This window comes from Macaca nemestrina, chromosome 1 (genome assembly GCF_043159975.1).
Source record: "Macaca nemestrina isolate mMacNem1 chromosome 1, mMacNem.hap1, whole genome shotgun sequence".
NCBI lineage: Eukaryota > Metazoa > Chordata > Mammalia > Primates > Cercopithecidae > Macaca > Macaca nemestrina.
The window spans coordinates 200,014,520-200,036,799 of NC_092125.1; the positions used below are offsets into that span (position 1 = coordinate 200,014,520).

General features: G+C 45.8%; 1 protein-coding gene across 11 annotated transcripts in view; it reads left to right on the forward strand.

Annotated features, from left to right (window-relative positions):
* The window catches only part of LOC105495216 (CUB and Sushi multiple domains 2), a 656,530-nt gene that overhangs the window by 245,082 nt on the left and 389,168 nt on the right, over positions 1-22,280 (forward strand). For all 11 annotated transcript variants that reach the window (XM_071096465.1, XM_071096467.1, XM_071096468.1 and 8 more), the window contains exon 5: positions 8,500-8,707. In XM_071096465.1, the coding sequence (XP_070952566.1) occupies positions 8,500-8,707 (208 nt within the window). The remainder of the gene's footprint in view (positions 1-8,499; positions 8,708-22,280) is intronic.

Sequence of the window (22,280 nt, forward strand, 5' to 3'; positions counted from 1 at the left end):
TCAAGTCCTCAGTTCTAGCACAGTCCAGAAATCATTGCCTACAGTTGGGAAGTTTGAAAATCTCGGGATGGCTTACCAAACCACTGTCAAGCAGGGATGTGCCTTATAGCAGAGGAGACCACCATCCTGGTACCAGAGAGACTCATCTGAAATCTTGACTCAGCCACTTCCTATGTGACCTTGGGAAAGCTACTTAACTTCTCTGAGCTTCAGTTTCCTGTTACATTTATTTGTTCAGCAGATATTAGTCAAGTGCCTGCTATATGCCAGGAAATCTCCTAGGTGCTCGGGACAGAACAGACATGGCTTCTGTTCTCATGGAGTTTACTATCTACATGTTAACTAAGTAATGACATAATTGATCAATTAATTATGGAAAATCATTAATGATGGCAAAATATGTGGTACTCAGAAAGTATATGATGGGGGAGGGGTTATTCTGTTTCTATAAAGATCCTTGAGGAAGCAGCACTTGGATTGGGACCTAAAGGCGGAGGGCAGGGGGCAGTCAGGCCCAACGAGATAGGGAGGAAGTTTCCAGAAAGAGAAAATAACACTTTCAGAGACCCTGGAGCAAGGCAATGCTTAGTGAATCAGAAGAGCTGCGAGGAGGCCAGAGTGGCTGCAGATAATAGGGAAGGAGAGACTGGCATGAGGCAAGGCCCTGTAAGGTCCTTGTGAGTCATCGGGTATTCCACTTTATCCTGAGTGACAATGGGGGTTATTGACGGTTCCAGCAGAGAGAGTGGTGTAATCAGGCCCATGCTTTCCAGTATTACTCTGGCCTCTGTGAAGAATGGATAGAGGCTGCAAAGCAATCCACAGATTCAATGTAATCTGTATCAAAATACCAGTGTCATTTTTCACAGAAATAGAAAAAACAATCCTAAAATTCATATGGAACAACAAAAAAAGCCTGAATAGCCAAAGCAATCTTGAGCAAAAAGAACAAAGCTGGAAGCATCATGCTACCTGGCTTCAAAATATATTACAAGGCTATAATAACCAAAATAGGATGGTGTTGGTATAAAAACAGACGCATAGACCAATGGAACAGAATAGAGTCCAGAAATAAATTCACATACTTATAACCAACTGATTTTCAACAAAGGCACTACGAACATGCATTAGGGGAAGGACACTTGCTTCAATAGTGCTGGGAAAACTGGATAACCATATGCAGAAAAATGAAACTAAACTCCTGTCTCTCACCATATACAAAAATCAACCTAAAATGAATTAGAGACCTAAACTTAAGAACTGAAACTATAAAACTACTGGAAGAAAACATAGGGGAGTTATTACAGGATATTGGTCTAGGCAAAGATTTTATGGCTAAGACCTCAAAAGCACAGGCAACAAAAACAAAAATAGACAAATGGGACTATATTAAACTAAAAAGCTTCTACAAAGAAAAAGAAACCATCAACAAAGTGAAAAGACAACCTGTTAAAGATGAGAAAATATTTGCAAACTATTCATCTGACAGGGGACTAATGTCCAGAATGTGCAAGTAACTCAAACAACTCAACGGCAAAATAATAATAGTAATAATCATCCCATTAAAAAGTGAGCTAAGGACATGAATAGATGTTTTTTCAAAAGAAGTCATAAAAATGGCAAACAGGCATATGAAAAAATGTTCAACATCTCTAATCATCAGGGAAGTATAAGTCAAAATCACAATGAGATATCATTTTACCCTAGTTAGAATGGCCATTATTAAAAAAGCAAAAAACAACAGATGTTGGCAAGGATATGGAGAAAAGGGAGCCCTTATACTTTGTTGGTAGGAATATAAATTAGTACAGCCACTATAGAAACCAGTATGGAGATTTCTCAGAAGACTAAAAATAGAACTACCATATGATCAAGCCATTCCACTACCGAGTATTTATCCAAAGGAAAGGAAATCAATATATCAAAGGGATACTTACACCCCCGTGTTTACTGAAACATAATTCATAACAGCAAAGATATGGAATCAACACAAATGCACATCATTGGATAAATGTATAAAGAAAATGTGATATACATATATACACACACATACATGGTGGAGTACCACTCAGATGTTAAAAAATGAACTTAGGGCCGGGCGCGGTGGCTCAAGCCTGTAATCCCAGCACTTTGGGAGGCCGAGACGGGCGGATCACGAGGTCAGGAGATCGAGACCATCCTGGCTAACACAGTGAAACCCCGTCTCTACTAAAAATACAAAAACTTAGCCGGGCGAGGTGGCAGGCGCCTGTAGTCCCAGCTACTCGGGAGGCTGAGGCAGGAGAATGGCGTGAACCCGGGAGGCGGAGCTTGCAGTGAGCTGAGATCCGGCCACTGCACTCCAGCCTGGGTGACAGAGCGAGACTCCGTCTCAAAAAAAAAAAAAAAAAAAAAATGAACTTAGCTAGGTGCAGTGGCATGCGCCCATAGACCCAGTTACTTGAGAGGCTGAGGCGAGGGATCTCTTGAGCCCAGGAGTTCAAGTCCAGCCTGGGCAATGTCCAGCACAACTCTATCTCTCTTTCTTTTTTTTAGAAGAGTGAAATCCTGTCATTTGCAGGAACATAGGTGGAACTGGAGGTCATTATGCTAAGTAAAATAAGCCAGGCACAGAAAGACAAATATCACCTAACACTCATACAAGGAGTTAAAAAAGTGGATCTCATGGAGGTTGAGAGTAGAATGATTGATAGTTCCAGAGGCTGGGAAGGCTGTGTGTGTCCAGGATTGGAGGATGTAGGGGATGAAGAGAGGTTGGTTAACAGGTGCAAACACACAGTTAGGTCAGTGGTCCCCAACCTTTTTGGCACCAGGGACCAGTTTCATGGAAGACAATGTTTCCATGGACAGGAGGTGGGGGATGGTTTCAGGATGAAACTTCCACCTCAGATCATCAGGCATTAAATAACTTGCTCAACACTCCCTCCTGCTGTGCAGCCCAGGTTCTAACAGGTCCCAGTCCACGGCCCAGGGGTTGGGGACCCCTGAGTTAGGTAGAAAGAAGAATAAGTTCTAATGTCCAATAGCAGACTAGGGTGACTATAGTTAAAACAATGATGTATTGTATATTTCAAAATAGCTAGAAGAGAGAACTTGAAATGTTCCAACACATAAAAATGATAAACTCTTGAGGTGATGGATGTCCTAAATACCCTGACTGGATCATTATACCTACCGTGTTAGGCTTTTCTTGCATTGCTGTAAAGAAATGCTGGAGACTGGGTAATTTATAAAGAAAAGAGGTTTAATTGGCTCATAGTTCTGCAGGCTGTACAGGAAGCATGGCATCAGCATCTGCTCAGCTTCTGGGGAGGCCTCAGGGAGCTTTTACTCATGACGGAAGGTGAAGTGGGAGCAGGCACTTCACATGACCAGAGCAAGAGCAAGAGAGGGAGTGAGGGAGAGGTGTCACACAATTTTAAACAATCAGATCTCGAGATGACTCACTCACTATCACAAGGACAGCACCAAGCCATGAGGCATCCCTCCCCATGACCCACACACCTCCCACCAGGTCCCACCTCCAGTACTAGAGATTACATTTCAACATGAGACTTGGGAGGGACATTCAAATTATATCACCTACTGTACATGTCAAAAAATAACACATATACCCCATAAAAGTGTACAAATATTTTATAGCAATAAAGCTTTTTAAAGGAGTGCTCCAAGATAATGTTCTCAATGCAAAAAAAAAAGTGTGTGAAGTGATTGATATGTTAATTAGCTTGATTTAATCATTCCACAATACATACATATATCAAAACATCACAGTGTATTCCATAAGGACATACAACTATTGTCAATTAAAAATAAAATTTTAGAAACTGCAAAACCAAAAGATGGATGGGCTGGAGGAGGAAGGAGGCTTGGAGACCAGGAGGGGGCTTCATGGCTCTGGTTAACTTGGAGTGTGACATGGCTTGGGGTAGAGCAATGGCAGTGATGGCGGGGGACAGAATTGAGAGCCACTTAGATGACTGCCAGGTGAGTCTCTGGCTGGATGTGGGGGTGCGGGAGGAGTTGAGGATGTCCCCTGAGCCTCTGCCATGAGGAAGTGGGTGAATAGTGCTGACACTCCAACATGGGAAAGTCTGGAAGAAGGCTAGGCTTCTGGGAGGAAAGGATGAGACTGATTTTGGTTGGGTTGGGTTTGAGAGCAATGTGGAATATCTAGTTGGGTTTCTAAGACTGGAGGTAGGCAGAAGGCTCTGGAGTCACTGTCTTTCCCCCAAGACCTGCGTTTCTTCTGGAATTCTTTGTTGTCCACCTGGTTGTGCAGTCCAGATTAAATGAGACCATGTGGACCAAGGGCCTGATTAGAGACTTGGCCACACAGAGTGGCTGCGCCTGCTCTGCAGCTCCTGAGCCACTCCCTCCCTCTAATGTTTCTCTTTGGTCCCTGCTCACTTTCCACCTGAGTGCCCCTCCCTTCCCACCTTCTCTTCTTTCAGGTATCTTTGCTTCTGCCTGCTCCGTACATGTCTGTTCAGTCCCCAGCCTTCTCCACTCCTGTGGTGGGAGGTTCCCTCTTTGTCCTGCTGATTCCCTGCCTCACAGTCTCTGGGATCTCAGACCCATAGGTATCCCCATCTGTTTATTCCCCAGGATCTCACACTCAACATGGGAGGAGGGAAGAGCAGGGGAGGAAGGGCCATCACTCTTCCTGCAGAGCTGCATCTCCTCTAGCGTCCCTGTCTCCGCTCTCTCCTTCACCATCCATTTTCTGTTGGAGACCTCACCCTCTCATTCCTCCACAGCCTGCCTCCTAAATCGCTTCCTGCTGCTTCTCTTTCCTTCCTCCCTAGTTGCAGCTTTGATGATGGGAACAACCTCTTCTTCGTTCTCTGTCTCTGGTCTCCCCACCGGCCACCTTCCTCGGACACCAAACTATATCATTCATCCATTACTACAGGACCAAATCATCTTTCTAAAATAGGTCTGGACTTGTACTTCTTGCTGAAAACCCTCTTCTCCACACCTACCGTGACTCCCCTGCACCTGCAGAGGAAAGTCCAAACACCTCGGCAGCCCCATCAAGGCCTTCACCCAAGCAGCGTGCCCTTCCAGGCCTTCTTGCCTCTGAGGGCCTGTTTGCTCTGCCTGGAACCCCTCTATTTCTTCCCTTTGAGCACACTCCTACACCTTTTTGAAGGTTCGGGGTAAAAGGCCCTTCCTTCACCATGATCCCTTTCCCCAGTACAGTCAAGACTCAGCCATTGTGCCCAGGGCTGAAGACAGTTCCACCTGGTGTAGTGAGCGCCAGTGACAGGACTGTCGGGAACCAGTGGGCCCAATGCTTGCTGGGAACAACATTGACAAATCTCTCGTTTGTTGGCTGGCTCCTGTGGCTTATCTCCCTGGTAATGTTCACGGTGAATTTATTTACATCAGAAGGAGACAAACTCTGCCTCAGATGTCAGACATCATAGCCTCCTGCCAGAGAGATACTCAAGGCAGAAATACTGTGCAACTTGATAAAACGAATCAACAGCACCACTAAACTGGATTTAAAGCCAAGCAAGGCCAATCTTGCCTACCTTCTCCCCCTTCCTGCTTCCTGGGGCCTGGGCAGCTGGGTTGGGGTTAGCAAAGCAGGAAGAGGGGAGGAGAATAGAACCTCAGCTCCTCTACTTGGCATTCAAGGACCCTCAGAGTCCAGCTCTTGCCGTCCTGCCCAGCCCAGCTCTGTCATCTCTGCATGTCCCTTTCCGTTCAGATGGTCCTGCCTAATAAGTCGCTAAACATGCCACGATCCCCAACTTCAACTGTCCTTGCTGTTTTTCTGCCTAAAACACCCTCTCCCCTGAGGTTTACCAGGCAGGCAGCCCTCAGCTGATGTATGCTGCCAGCTCAGTGTTGGAAACGAAGCCAGACTCTGACTATGTCTCACTGTTACCACCTGGTCTAAGCCACCATCGCCTCTCACTGGATTATCGTGGTAGCTTCAAGAGGCCCCCAGCTTCTTCCTTTGCCCTCTTTGGTCTGCTATCTACCTGGCATCCCAAGGGATCCTGTTAATACACAAATGACATCATATCATCCTTAGCCCAGAACCCTCCACTGGCTTCTCAACTCATTCTGAGTAAAAGTCCACATCCTTACACTGGCCTCTCAGGTTGCCCTGCCTCTTAGCTCGGAAGCCCTGCCTCTACTAACCTCATCCCCTGCCACTTTCCTTCTTCTTCCTGCATTCCAGCCCCTTGGGTCTCTCTCTCTCTCTCTTTCTCTCTCTCTCTCTCTCTCTCTCTCTTTTTAGATGGAGTTTCTCTCTTATTCCCCAGGCTGAAGTGCAATGGCACAATCTCGGCTCACTGCAACCTCCACCTCCTGGGTTCAAATGATTCTTCTGCCTCAGCCTCCTGAGTAGCTGGGACTACAGGTGCACGCCACCATGCCCAGCTAATTTTTTTTTTTTTTGGTATTTTTAGTAGAGATAGGGTTTCATCATGTTGGCCTAGCTGGTCTCAAACTCCTGACCTCAGTTGATCCACCCGCTTCGGCCTCCCAAAGTGCTGGGATTACAGGTGTGAACCACCACACCCAGCCCTTCGGTCTCTTGATGCTCTTCAATGGTGCCAGGCCTCTGCACCCTGTGGCCTTTGCATTTGCTGTTCCATCTGCTGTGAATGCTCTTCCCCCAGATAACCATGTGACTCCCTCTCTCATTCCTTCAAGTCTTGGTTCAAATGTCAACTTCTCAGTGGGGTCTTTCCTGACCACCCTTTCTGAAATGTCCATACCCCCACTTCCAACACCAGATACCCCATTTTCCTCTGCACTTACCACTTCATTTACCATAGAGTTAATTATTTATCTTGGAGTTGTCTTTATCCTTCTGATCAGAATGTAAGCTCTGGAAGGATAGGAATTTTTGTTTTATTCACAGCTGAATCCCCAGCACCTAGAACAGTGGCTGACACATAGTAGGTGCTCAGTTAGCATTTGTTGAGTGAATGAATGAATGAATGAATGAGTGAATGAATATTAATACAAATTCTGTCTCTACCATAAAGCCCTTCCTACCCATGTGCTATCACTGCGCCTTGAGCATCCCTGTCATAACTATTCTGTGTTGCCATTGCTGGCTTGCCTGCCCACCTCCTCTCTCAGAAGAACTTGAGAGCAGAGAAGAAATCAAGCTTTTCACATTGTAGTGCTGGCCCTACCCAGTATTTGGCCCACAGTAGGTGCTCAGTTAATGGGTGTAGGAGGGAAACCTTCATAAGCACCCACTCTGGGAGAGTAGGTGTATTTCTTACATTTCTGCACTCATACAAACTTAGAAGTTAGCAGTGAGAAATGCTATGAGTTGGCTCATGATTGTCTTGACCCTGTAAAGAACATTAATAAGAGTAGTTCAGAACTGCTAAACAAGATCACTTTTATCTCTAGCCCAGATGGCTCCTATAGATCTGTTAATCTGATCTCACCATTGGAGGCCTCACAGACATACCCACTTCTACGTGTCCAAAACTGAACCCCTGGTTGCCTTCCATACCACAAGGAGCTCCCTTCCTGGGTTTTCTGCCTCAAGAAATAGCACCTTTCATCCATCCAGATGTTTATACCAGCAACATGGATTTTATACCTCCTAGTTGCTGATTCCTGGAGATTCTCCTTCCTAAATATCTCTCAAATAAATCCTTTCCCACCCTCCACACGACCTTAGCTCGATCTCATCCAGCCTCACCTGGACTTTGGTGACTTTGGTGATACCAAGAGCATCCCATATGCTTCCCTGACTCAGACCTCCTTTATACCATAGCGAATGTTCTTTCTAAAATGCAAGTTTAATCATACTTCTTCACTGCCTTTGATCCTTAAGATGAAATGGAAGGAAAAAGGAGAACTTTGCATTAGCATCTACCACATGTCAGTCACTGGCTAATACTAGTTACTGTCACATTAACTATCTAATTCAGTTATCACAACAGAGAAGCAAACTGAGGCTTAAAAAAATAAATTTCCCAAAGTTATGCAGATGACTGGGAAATTGTGGAGCCTAAATTCAAATCTAGACCTTTCTTACCCTAAAATCCATTTCCTTTCCAATGCACTCCCCTGTCTCCAAATCTTTTTGGCTCAGTGCTCTCTGCCTTGTGACTTCTCCTACATGCCATTACTATCTTGTATTATTCCTCTTTTTTACCCTGTGATGAGCCATCTAGAGCTGTTTATCTTAGACATGCCTTGCACATTCATATTTCTCTGCTTATGACCATTTAGTTCCTTCTTCCCTGAAATGTCCTTCCCTTTCTTCTCTATCTAGTGAACTCCTACTCATTCATCAAAACCCAGCTCTAATGACACTTCCTCTGTTAAGGCTTCTCAGATGGACTCATCCAAACAAAGTCATTTGCTGCTTTATCTATGTCCACAAACTGTGAATTGTACTCTTGGGAGACAGAAGGATGTACTGCAGGTAAAGCCCATGGTGAGTGCTAGGGGCTTGAAAACCAGACTACTCATGTGAGCCTCTTGTCTCTGTGCCCACAGCTGATGATGCCTGTGGTGGGACACTGCGGGGCCAGAGTGGCATCATCTCCAGCCCCCACTTCCCCTCGGAGTACCATAACAATGCCGACTGCACATGGACCATCCTGGCTGAGCTGGGAGACACCATCGCCTTGGTCTTCATTGACTTCCAGCTGGAGGATGGTTACGACTTTCTGGAAGTCACTGGGACGGAAGGCTCCTCCCTCTGGTAAGCACAACATCCCCTTCATTTCCTACCCTATTCTCTGCAACTGTGAATTACTAGGATGCTTACAGTCTCCTCAGCGCCTGGACTCACAGCCAGAGGCCTCTTAGCCTCTTCCGTATACCTACTGTTACAGTCCTTTCATCTCATCCTAATGAAAAAGCACTACATATTTTTAGAGCTGGGATAATTTTTATAGTGATTTCGATATCTGATTTGAAACATGTTCTTGCTGAAGAATTTTATGATGGGTCTTGGTTGAATAACTTGCATTAACACTAAAAATGTTCTGGTCTCAGGATGTGGACAGGGTCTAGTAAAATGATTTGAAATATTGTTCCATTTCTGGAAGACATATGCATAGCATCCAAAAAGGGACTAGAACCATAAGTGACCGTTGCTGACACAAGAACATTTTTAGTCTTAATTCTTCCCACTCCAAGGGTCCTGAGACATCAGAAAGGCATTATGTCTCGGTGTCTGAAGGGCTAAAAAGTGCAGGCTCTTCTGTAGTGTGCTCCGTGGAGAGTCTTGGTTGTTGATGGGTTAGGGAGGATATGAGTTATTGAAGATTTACAGCCATCGTGTCTTGTCTCCCAGACTTGGGCTCGCAGGATGTGCTCAAACTGAGCATGGCTTAAGGAAGTATCTGGCTTCCTGTTTGGGTGACAAGCATCACAAGTGGTGTTGTGGCATTTGGAACACTCTCTTGTATTGTCATTGTGGCTGTGTTATCAGGAGGACTTTTGTTAGCACATCAGGAGCCAATAGAAGGATATGTCCAGGTGTACTTCAGACAAGGATGGGGCATCATTGGAGCCTTAGTTGCTGCATGGTGTCAGCTGAAGGTGGGGATTCCACTTCCTGGCGTCAGGCGGGCATCGCGGCATTGGCTCCCAGGGGGCGCCTTGGTGGGAATAGCAGTTCTGGTGGAGGCCCTGGGTGCGGGGCTGGGCCAGGCCGAGGCTGGTGGGGCCACGCTCCAAGAGTGGATGGACGGAGGGGATAGGAGTGGGTGGGAGGAGGTGTCACTGAGGATTCTGAGCGGAGCAGAAAGTGGGTGTCTGCAAGAGTCAGAGAAGACAGAGACGTGGCAGTCAGTGGGAGTAGGGAGGAGGAAGATGGGAGGGAGAGGAGGAAAGGAGGGGAATGGGGCACATTTATTGCACACCTTCCCTGTGCCAGGTTTCATGGTGGTAGGAACACCAGTTGAGTGAGACATGGTTTTTTAAGGAGCTCATTGTCTATTAGGTAAGAAAATCAGACAAACCATGGTAGGAGCCAAGTGTGACTATTAAATATTTAAGAGGGATAAAGGGGGAATGGATTCTTCCCAAATATAGGCTCAGATTTGGGAACTAGTGTAACCAGAAAACTCAAGTTTCCTGGTGCAGTGGAAGGTGAGCCAACATGGGATTCAGAAGACCCTGGTGTCACCGCTAGCTTGTCACAGGAAACTGGCCAGGTCATTTCCTACCCTGGTCAGAGGGCTGAGAGAAGCACAGGTAAATGAGGACAACCTGCTCTGTGGGGGGTGACAGTCTATAAACTAGTCCAAGAGCAAAAGCTGGTGATTTTAAGCTAGGAGTTGGGTTGAAGGTTTAGGTGAGTCTTCACTCAACTGGAATCCTGATGACCTACCCAGTGTGAAGACCCTTGGACCTCTGCCTCTTTTTGTAAAATACCTGTTTACTGATTGTAAATGTAATGCATATGCTCCTTGTAGAAAACATGGAAAATCGACAAAGGTATGGAAAAATTCAAATTATTAAAATTTTGATGTACTCCCCCTTGACCTTTTTTCTTGGCCTAGGTCAAGCTAGCTGGCTATTTATATATATTTTAATGTTACCAAATTAGGATCAAAAAATATCTGTAGTTATATATTTTTAGCTAATCATTGTGTCATGAAATTTTTTCCTGTACCATCACAGATGCCTCCAAAATATACAAGGTCTGATAGTAATATCATTTGTTGACCCTTTACTACCAATATGTGCCAGACAGGTTATAAGTTCTTTAGAGCTGTAATTTCATTTCATCTTTATAAAAATTCTATGAATATGTAGCATAGTTTTCCTCCTTTTACAGAAGAGGAAAATGAGGCCCAGAGAGTTTATACTACCAGCTTGAGATCACACTGGTGAGTAAGGAGCAGAGCTGGGATTCAACCCCAGGTTAGTTTGATACTAAAGCCTGTCTTCCAAGCCATGACAGCATACTATTATGCTATTAACATGCGATATCTGTCATGGGTTTTCCAGGCTATGTAGCATTCCCTTGTACGTCTGTAGCATAGTTTACTCATCAGACCTCTTGTTAGGTGGTTCCCAGGTTTTCACTTCTATAAACAGGTGCCAAGATGAATATCCTTGCCAGTTCCCTCTCTTCCAGTCCTAAGGCCTTTTCCACTCACTTGTTCATCTGCGGGCCAAATGGTCTCCTATAGCTTCTGCCCTCCAGGTGTGAGTCTACACATTGTCCAAACTTTTGGAGTGAAACAAATCTGAAAGAGTTCCTTTTCCTATTAAGTCACTCAGTGAGGAAGGAATTAAGCAGAGGAAATTGTTAGGGGAGTCATTCAGAACTCTTTGCTATAAGATTAAATTATAATTATTTACAGGGTTGGTGTCACCACTGCCAGGCAGGATGCATTTGTTGTTCTAATTTATACTTGCATAGCAATTATGGATAAACAAACTTGGAGGCTCAGGATGTATGTGTGGGAAGAATCAGCTCTCTCCCTTGCCCCTCTCCTTTATGGATCCCTGGATTCCTGTAAAGGTTTGATGCTGCTGGTTTATGAGTATACCGCTTTTGTAAGCATACATTAAGATTTCAGGCTGTTCTCTTGCATTCTGTGCCAAGGCATATAAAAACAACAGATCCCATTAGCAAAGATGGATTTGGACAACTGGGCACCCCCTTCACCTATCAAGAAGACAGGAATTCCTTTGAAGGAAAAAGCATCCACTACCTCCGTTACCAGATAACAAGTTCCCACTGATTCAGAAGGGCGAGTGGCATGCAATCTCCCTGACTCCATTTCCCTACTCTTCTCCTCCCCCTAAATGGGATAGCAACAGGAGAGTTTAAATTAGGGCTTCTGGACTAGTAGAATTTCCAAACAATTGGCGAAACATGGGATTGGTCATTTTTTATTTTGCCAAGTAAGGATGTTAGAAGAAAACCTGCCAACTCCTCAGAATATTATTCATAAAACAAAGGACAATTCAAAGCCAAAACTGTGGCAGGAAGTAATCAATTGGAAGTGTGCTGACATCATGAAAGATAAGGTGGGGGGAGCACACATAAATAACAGTGTGTGCCCATCACCGGAGTGTCCAACAGTATATATGCAGCAATCAGTGGACCAATTCTCCCTGTTCTGCTGGTCCCGGACCAGCCTTTGGGAATCCAACAATACATGTTTTGAACAGGAAAAAGCTGTTACTATGGTGAGCACTGGACCCTGTAGCTCTGACATGTTGAGAGATTCGCCAGTATTTTAGACTTACTCCCCCTAAAAGTTAATTGCATTTTTGTATGTGTGACCATGAGCAAAAGCTGGGCTTGGACTGACTGAGGGTTACAACCCACAGAGAAGAATTGGTATTACACCCTGACTACACATACATGTGTGCAACCCTCACCCCAACACACACACAAACACACACACACACTGGCAAATCATCTCTGACACATACCTTTCCAAGTCGCTGCCAAATTCACATCACCAAGTCATCCCCTGCCCCCAGACCACCTTAAGCACATGTACACACCTGCCCCTCCTTACACACAGTTCCATTTCCAGTTCAATATAGGAGCCAGATTTTCTCTCACTGACCCTGCTGGAGGGTGGAGGTGGTGGTTCTTCCTTCTCTGCTCTGCTCTGACCCAGTCACTTGGCGCTGACCATCATGGAGCTCCATTCCTTTCCATCACATTCTAAGGAAACACTCTCACCTTTGCTAAGCTTCCTCCTGAGGCCCCAGGACTTTTTTGAAGGACTGGGACTGGCAATACAGAAGACCCTTTTAACAATATGGGGATGTAGGTCCCTGGAGGATATCAGGATCACGTTATACTGAGTACAAGTGGTCTCCAGCCCATCACAGAACTGGCCTCTCCATTGGTGGAGAAAATCAGCCAAGTGAAGACCCCTGAGAAGCCACTAGATCCAGAATCTGTCTCCTCCTTCCTCTGCCTCATACCCAACGCTCTCCATCTGAATCTCTCCAGAACCCTCCCCAGACTAAAAGAAAGGAGGGAAAGCCAGACATCCTCTCCTAGAATACGGGAGAGGAAGTTTGTGCAGTTTCTCTGGAATTAGATATCGAGCCTGCACCATGGCATCCACCTGGGAAGGGGGCAGGCTTCGGAGTCAGCAGATAGACTTGGGCTCAAAACCCGCTACCTCTCAGTAGTTGTGTCATCTTAGGATATTTACCAGCTTTTCTGAGTCTGTTTCCGCATCTGAAAAATGGGTCTCCGTATACCAACCTACAAAGCATCTTGAGAATGCACAATGTGGCAACTGCTGCCTGGCTCACCATAGGTACAATACTCCTGGAATGAGGCTTTGAGAAGAAAAGAGTAAGATGAGGCAACCGCAGCAATTCATAGCCTTGTTGACCTCATTTTTGGTGGTCCCACTGAAGTCAACATATGAGCTTTCTAGCCCAGTGGCATCTCACCAGCAGAAAGGCACAGCCTGGCTGCCCTGGTTCTATCTAGCTTCCAGGGGAATTGCCTGGAAACTCAAAGAAGGTTAATGTGAGGAGAATCTCTGGGTGAGACTGGAGGATGTCCTTGCAAAAGTCAGAAGAGGGGACAGTGATTCTGTTGGAACTATCTTCCCAGAGCTGCACTTGGCAAGCACGTTATGGATAGCATCACTTCTGTGCCTAGATCTAGCCCCAGACTGGCCAGTTAGCTGCTTTGTTAGAAGAGCAGAAGAGGGCCAGATACGGTGACTCACACCTATAATCCCAACACTTTGGGAGGCTGAGGTGGGTGGATCACTTGAGTCTAGGAGTTCAAGATGAGCCTGGGCAACATGCATAAACCCATCTCTATAAAAAATACAAAAATTAGGTGGATGTGGTGGCATACACCTGTAGTAGCTGCTACTCAGGAGGCTGAGGTGGGAGAATCACCTGAGCCCTGGAGGTAGAGGCTGCAGTGAGCTGAGATTGTGCCACTGTACTCCAGCCCACGAGACAGAGTAAGACTCTGTCAAGAAAGAAAGAAGGAAAGGAGATGGGAGGGGAGGGGAGGGGAGGGGAGGGGATTCTACCAATGCAGCTACCACTAAGAGCTCTGTGCAGGACTAGGAAAGCAGACACACTCCACAGTGAGTCAGGCACAGCCCCTACACGGGGGTGCTCACGGAGTAGGGGGATGGGGACCATAAGTATGGAGAAGGCATTCAGGAGACAACTACCAGAGATGGGAGGGGCATCTCTTCCTGGCCCCCCTCGCTCTCTCTGGACCATGTGATTGGAGGGTTCTACTGGGCCTTCTTCTCTCCTTCTTTCCTCTGCCCCTCCCCAAGGGGCAATTTCTTCCTACAACAGGGAAGGCAGGCAGGCAGGCAGAGTCTGACTTGCGCTCAGAATTGAAGCCACCCTTGTCTTGGGGGCCAGTGGAAGTGCCAGCCTCAGGAATGTTTGTGGGGTGTGTATGGTTTGGGGGACATCCAAAGCTCCTTCTCACCTGTGGGATTTCTGTGTAGATCCTGGAACAAACCTCTGCCCCTCCAATTTCCTTGGCTGTGACTCTGTGGGTCAGTTTTGGCCAGTGGTTCCCACTCTCTTCCTCGCCCTGGCCACTGTACATTGATTTTCCTTTATATCTGTTTCACTCTGATCACCCTGAATGGGCTCTGCCTGCCCGTTCTCTATGTCCCCACACTCCCAGGCCCAGTCCCCACAGACTTGTGTGCCAACAAACTCCACCACCATTCAAAGTAGGAAAAGAGAGGAGAGCACCTCCCAGGGGTCACAGGAGAACACTGTCCTGGGGCAGGAGACCAAGGCCTCAAGGCAGAGGCCGCACTTGAGACAGGTCGAGAAGGATGCATACCATTTTAATATAGGAGATGAGGTGTTGGGAAGGGCATTCTTCTAGGGCTTCTGCCTAGTCCTCCTGGCCAAAATGTGGGAGTTCCTTGATCCCTGGGAGGCAGTCCAAGAAGAAATGGTCCCAGAAATTCTCTAAGGAAGATGCTCTCCACCGTGCACCCACCCCGGGGCTCTAGCGTCTACCTTTGAGCCTAGGCATCTCCCTCCACCTGCAGAGGAATAGAATGCCTGCTCTATCTGTCTGGACTTCCCAGATCCTGGCCCTGTGGCCACTGGGTAGACTTTGGCTGTTTTTGGAAAGAGAATTTTCCTGGAAACCAGGCTCAACCTACTCTGTAGGTCTAGCAACTAACCCCTTTGAGTTTCATCATTAAATTTCCTTAATTTCGTCCCTCCTTTTCATGTCCTTAGAGCTTTGATGGATTTGCTTCACTCTGTTCCCTTCATTCGTTTGCTTTTGTTTTTGTAGGTGGCGATACAAAAACTCCTGTCTATTCTGCAGACGTTCACTTTGAAAATTGTGCTAGCAACACTCTTTCTCCTCTTGAACGATCTTGCTTTAGTTATTAGGCATTTTACACATGGAAGTTGAGCCAACTAGAACCATTTGATCTCAGCAACTTTTAACTAGATATTTCATTTAAGATCCTTTAGATCCAGATAGAGTTAGAACGAGAATTGCACGCCAGTGGAGATTTGTTAATAATGACTATCCACTTATTTATTTATTCACATATACTTTATCAAACCATTGGTTTAGCTCATTCACGTTCTTTGTTAGTTTTCCCCTATTTATTTTCTGTAATCATTTGTTGAGACTCTTCTATGAACAAGGCTCTCCTAGGTGCCAGAGGGACAAAGCCACAGTCTGGGTTCCTAAGGAGTTATTTATTCCTTCCACAAATGTTTATGTAATAGCCAAGCACCGTGCTGGACCCTGAAGCTCACAGTTGGGGCAAAGAGGCAGAATATAATTAAATGCTTTGCAATATCATGTGTTAGGCGCTTTTCTAAGAGGTATAAAGAAGTTCCCCTAGGAAATAAGGAGAAATGTAATGGCCAGGATTCTTTGGGTTTAAGAAATAGAAGCTCACCTCCAGCTAACTCAAGCTACAAAGGGAATGTGCTGGCCTCTGTAACTGAAAAGTCCAGAACTTGACTTCAGGCAGCGCTGGACCGAGGCATGCAAATAATGTTTCTCCCTGTCCTGAGGCTTTGCTCTCTTGTGTGTTAGTTTCATTCTCAGGCAGGCTTTCCCAAGAGATGGCAAAGGTGACCACCCTCAGCTCCCTATAACCTACCTGTCTTGGCAATCCCAGCAGAAAGGGAGCATATCTTTCCTAATGGGTCCTACAAAAGCCCTCAGATAAACCTTGGTGGACCAGCCTGAGTCATGTGCCCACCCCTCAACACCAGTGTAGCCAAGGGAGGTCCTCATTGATCTCAGATCATGTGACTGTCCGCCCTCCCCAAAACTCAGGCTGGGAGTGGCAGCCCTGGCAAGACCGAAACTAAGACTGTCCTTCAAACAAGTCATCAGCCTTCCTGTAAGAGGGTGGTGATGCTGGAAGGGCTCAGAAAAATTAGTCCCACAGGATGATTTTTGATTTGAACTGAGGGGTAAGATTTTGCCATTGGCATGGAGCCAAAAAGAGCCCGGGTGTGTTTGGGGCATTGCAAGTCAGGTGCAGGAGCAAGCGGGGAAGAGCAGGACACGAGACCCAAAGTGAACACAGGAGGAGCATGGACCAGGAGCAAGAACCCTGCCCCTTGTTCATAAGCCAGAGAAGATTCCATAAGCTATGGAAAGCTATTAAGAGACTTTAAGCAGGGAGGTAAAATAATCATTCTGAATTTTAAGTGGGTGAAACAGGAAGGCCCAGAAATCAGCTATAAAACTTTTTGTGTAACTCTGCAGGCAAGAGAATCCAGCCTTGAACTGAGGCAGCTGTGAAGGGGTAGAGAGGAGGAGGGGCTGATGATTACCAAGTTTCTGGCTGAATGACTGCGGTGGGGCCATGTACTGAACAGAGGAACGCAAGAGAAGAAGTGGGCTGGGGTGGATGGGGAATGGCAATGCCCATTGGTCTGTCCAGCACAAAATGAGCACTAATAGGGAAGTCAAGGCTGCAAGAAGGAAGAAGATAAGGCTGGACGTGCAGGGACACAGCTGCCCTTGGTAACTAATTCACAGTCATTGGGATAAGACTGGTGAGGGTGGTCAGATGAAATCAACAGCTACACCTGAAAGCTTGGTGTTCAGTACCCTGGCAGGACCATGAGCAGTCATCTTCACAGTGAGCACCAGCATCATCTTTCATCAGGAAAATCTCCTTCGTTATGGTCACTGTCATCTCACCGTTTCATCTTCATTACCAGCATCTCTCTATCATCATTCAGTCATTCAAACAAGCTACTCAGGCCCTTCTCCTGCTTGACATTGAGCTTGGCACTGGGAACGCAATGGTGGAGAAGACAAGGCCTCTGCCTTTGTGGAACTTATGGTCTATTTGGGGGAGACTGAAGTTAGTAAAAGATTCAAACATAAATGTAAAACGTATGACACATGTCACAAAGGAAATGAACAGGATGGAGAATAACAGCAGTGGGGACCCTATTCTGAATCTGACCTCTCTGAGGAGGGTGGGATTTAAGCTGAGACCTAACTTTTGAGAAGGAGTCACGGGGAAGAACTCAGGCAGCAGCCTTCCAGGCAGAGGGAACTGCATATGTAAAGACTTATCATTTCAATGTCCTATTTGCTCCTGAACTTCGTCCATGGAAGTAGCATAGATCTGGTACCTGTCCTCCGAGATTTCCTCTTTGAATGTCAGGAGCAAGGCAGAGTCAAGGTCTCAAGCTAGCAGAGACACTCAGAAAACAGCTCAGATGGTGCATGACTAAGGATGCTGAACCCTTGTTGGCTGAGCTGGTAAGCAAATAAGGCCCATTCTAACTGAGCCTCAGACCTCCTGCCTTCCTGTGGGCTTGTGACGCCCTTGCTTCTCTCTCCTTCCTTGACACATCGCAACTCTTTAAGTCACAGTAAGTAACTGTCCTTTTTTGATGGAGCCCATGAAATTGCATCTGCTGTATCCCATCAGGAGCCAGGCCATAAATAACCAGCCCTTTAAAATCTCATCTCCCGTATCTCTTGGATACAAGCTCTGCAGCAGAGCAGTAGGAAAGGATTAGTGCCTTAGCATGCTGCTGGCACAAATGTGTCCAGAGGGGTGAAGGCCAAGGCTCCAGCACTCTCTATGGAGTATCAGTGTGACTTCCTTGCTTCCACTAGTGAGAACTTGCTCTCAAAAAGAGAACAAAAGCCACAGCTGGGAGGAGCAGGAAGTGAGCCGGTGGTGTCGCAGTAGGCACAGCGGCTCTGCTAAAGCTTGTGACTTGGCAAAGTTCTGTGCATGGGAAGCTGAGGTCGGGCAGCTGGCCTGCCCCCCATGGGTCTGACTGCATGCAACAGGTTTGTACTAAGTGCCTCGTCTGCGAGGAGGCCTGTGCCAGGACTGCGAAGGGCACCAGACAACAAGATGCTGTCCTCGACCTCTCTTGAGGCGCTGCCAGATGCCTGATGGTGCCGCTAAGACAGATGGAAGGAGTTGTTCTGGGCCCTCCGGAGCCCCTCGTTCTGGCAAGACCTGTCTTCTGGAATGATGTTGGTTCATTTAGAATGTTCAAGACCCCCTCCTGGTCTTTGTTTTCATGTTTGGCCCCGAATGTTTGTTGCACTCACTCACTCAGCTTAACCTACGCGGCATTTCACGTTGGTTTACCTCTCTCCTGCTGTTGCAGCCACTTCCCAGGTTCCCAAGACTGAATTAAGTCTTTGGTTCTATCCCTTAGTCTGTTCTTTTTTTTCTTTTCTTTCTTTCCCCCCCCCTTTTTTTTTTTTTTTTTTTTTTTTTTTTGAGCTGGAGTCTTGCTCTGTCACCCAGGCTGGAGTGCAATGGCATGATTTCGACTCACTTCAACCTCCGCCTCCTGGGTTCAAGTGATTCTCCTGTCTCAGCCTCCCAAGTAGCTAGGACTTCAGGCACGTGCCACCACCCCCAGCTAATTTTTGTATTTTTAGTAGAGACGGGGTTTAGTAGAGACCATATTGGTCAGGCTGGTCTCGAACTCCTGACCTCAGGTGAGCCACCACGCCAGCCCAGTCTGTACTTCTTTTCATCCTAGTTTCTCTTTATCCAGTGGCTGATGAGTGACATCCATAGACTCACCAGAGAGGCAGGATTCACACAGAAAACTAGCAATGACAGTCCGGTGAAATGGCAAAATCACCATTTCACGCATGGTGAAACTTCAACAGTTCAAATTCACATATGGTGGATCTCAACAGTTTGGGTCATTTGGGGAGGGAGAGGGCAAAGTTTCTTTGAACAAAATGAGGTGGCTTCATGGAGGAGGTAGATCTCTAGCATCCCTGGGAATTTCTCAGCCAAGCTTCTTGAGGAGTGGTCTACATTGGCTACCTTCAAGTCTTCTCTCCCCATTCATTCCTTACCTACTTCACTCCCACTCTTCAACCCTCCAGCCTCCACCTGAAATCATTCACATTAAGAAAATCATCAAAGGGCTGGGCGTGCTGACTCACACCTGTAATCCCAGCACTTTGGGAGACTGAGGCGGGCAGATCACGAGGTCAAAAGATCGAGACCATCCTGGCTAACACGGTGAAACCCCGTCTCTACTAAAACTACAAAAAAAAAAAAAAAAAAAAAAAAAAAAAATTAGCCGGACGTGGTGGCAGGTGCCTGTAGTCCCAGCTACTCAGGAGGCTGAGGCAGGAGAGTGGGGCAAACCCGGGAGGCGGGGCTTGCAGTGAGCCGAGATCACGCCACTACACTCCAGCCTGGGCGACAGAACAACACTCTGTCTCAAAAAAAAAAAAAAAAGATAATCATCAAATAACCATCCCCACCCCTACCCCATTCCAAAGACTACCATTTCCAATTACCAATGCCAGAAGGCGTTTTTCAGGTCTCACCTTCTGGACATTTCTGCATTACTTTACACTGTCAGTCATTTTCTCCCCTGGGGGCTCTGCTTTCTCCTTGCCTTCATGCCACTCTTTCCTTCTGTGTCTCCTTTGATGTCCATTCCTTCTTGCTGTGCTGCTCTGCTCACTCCACGCATCTCCCAGGGTAGTCTTACCTGCTCTCAAGGTTTCAGATACCACCTATTTCCTCCCAAATATGGCTCCCTAGCCCAGCCTACCCACTGAGCCAGTCAAACTGTAGAGCCAGTTACCTGATGGACATCTCCACTTTGGTGGACCACCAATATCTGAACTTAAGTTGTCTCAACTTTGCTCATAATTGACCCACAAAATCATCAGTCTGTATCCTTTCTTAGTTTATGGTACCATTAGCTACCTAGTTATCCAGAAATCTGGGAATATCCCTATTTAATCCCTCACTCTCACCAGCCACATTCAATTAATTGCTAAGTTCTCCCAATATACCATATCCTTTCCATCATTTCTACCACTTCCTGAATTCAGCCCATCATGTTTTCTTCTTTGAGGGAGGTAATAGGCTTCTTAGTGATCTCCCAGCATCTTGGCACTGTCCAAGTCATTCTCCTCACTCCTACCAGAATGGCTTAATTAAAATGCAGATCTGACATGCTACGCCCCAGGCAAAAGCTTTCAATCATCTTCTGTTGTCTACAGAATAAAATTCAATCCCTTGATAGGGCACACAAGGCCCATCTGGATCTAACCATTGCCTAAAGTAATTGCCCCAGCCTCACATCTTGCCACTTCCTTCTTTAAATTTCATTAACCCTAAAACTCAGTGGTATAATACCACAAAGATTTCTTTCTTGCTCATGGTACACATTTGTGATAAGCCAATGGGAGTGGCTCTGATCCACATCGTCACACATGTGGGTACTCAGGCTGGAGGGGGTTGCACCATATTCTTTTTTTTTTTTTTATATACTTTAAGTTCTAGGGTACATGTGCATAACGTGCAGGTTTGTTACATATGTATACTTGTGCCATGTTGGTGTGCTGCACCCATCAACTCGTCATTTACATCAGATATAACTCCCAATGCAATCCCTCCCCGCTCCCCCCTCCTCATAATAGGCCCTGGTGTGTGATGTTCCCCTTCCCGAAACCAAGTGATCTCATTGTTCAGTTCGCACCTGAGTGAGAACATGCGGTGTTTGGTTTTCTGTTCTTGCGATAGTTTGCTGAGAATGATGGTTTCCAGCTGCATCCATGTCCCTACAAAGGACACAAACTCATCCTTTTTTATGGCTGCATAGTATTCCATGGTGTATATGTGCCACATTTTCTTAATCCAGTCTGTCACTGATGGACATTTGGGTTGGTTCCAAGTCTTCCCTATTGTGAATAGTGCCGCAGTGAACATATGTGTGCATGTGTCTTTATAGCAGCATGATTTATAATCCTTTGGGTATATACCCAGTAATGGGATGGCTGGGTCATATGGTACTTCTAGTTCTAGATCCTTGAGGAATCGCCATACTGTTTTCCATAATGGTTGAACTAGTTTACAATCCCACTAACAGTGTAAAAGTGTTCCTGTTTCTCCACATCCTCTCCAGCACCTGTTGTTTCCTGACTTTTTAATGATAGCCATTCTAACTGGTGTGAGATGGTATCTCATTGTAGTTTTGATTTGCATTTCTCTGATGGCCAGTGATGACGAGCATTTTTTCATGTGTCTGTTGGCTGTATGCGAGTCTTCTTTTGAGAAATGTCTGTTCATATCCTTTGCCCACTTTTTGATGGAGTTGTTTGTTTTTTTCTTGTAAATTTGTTTGAGTTCTTTGTAGGTTCTGGATATTAGCCCTTTGTCAGATGAGTAGATTGCAGAAATTTTCTCCCATTCTGTAGGTTGCCTGTTCACTCTGATGGTAGTTTCTTTTGCTGTGCAGAAGCTCGTTAGTTTAATGAGATCCCATTTGTCAATTTTGGCTTTTGTTGCTATTGCTTTTGGTGTTTTAGACATGAAGTCCTTGCCCATGTCTATGTCCTGAATGGTATTACCTAGGTTTTCTTCTAGGGTTTTTATGGTATTAGGTCTAACATTTAAGTCTCTAATCCATCTTGAATTAATTTTCATATAAGGAGTAAGGAAAGAATCCAGTTTCAGCTTTCTACTTATGGGTAGCCAATTTTCCCAGCACCATTTATTAAATAGGGAATCCTTTCCCCATTTCTTGTTTCTCTCAGGTTTGTCAAAGATCAGATGGCTGTAGATGTGTGGTATTATTTCTGAGGACTCTGTTCTGTTCCATTGGTCTATATCTCTGTTTTGGTACCAGTACCATGCTGTTTTGGTTACTGTAGCCTTGTAGTATAGTTTGAAGTCAGGTAGCATGATGCCTCCAGCTTTGTTCTTTTGATTTAGGATTGTCTTGGCAATGAGGGCTCTTTTTTGGTTCCATATGAACTTTAAAGCAGTTTTTTCCAATTCTGTGAAGAAAGTCATTGGTAGCTT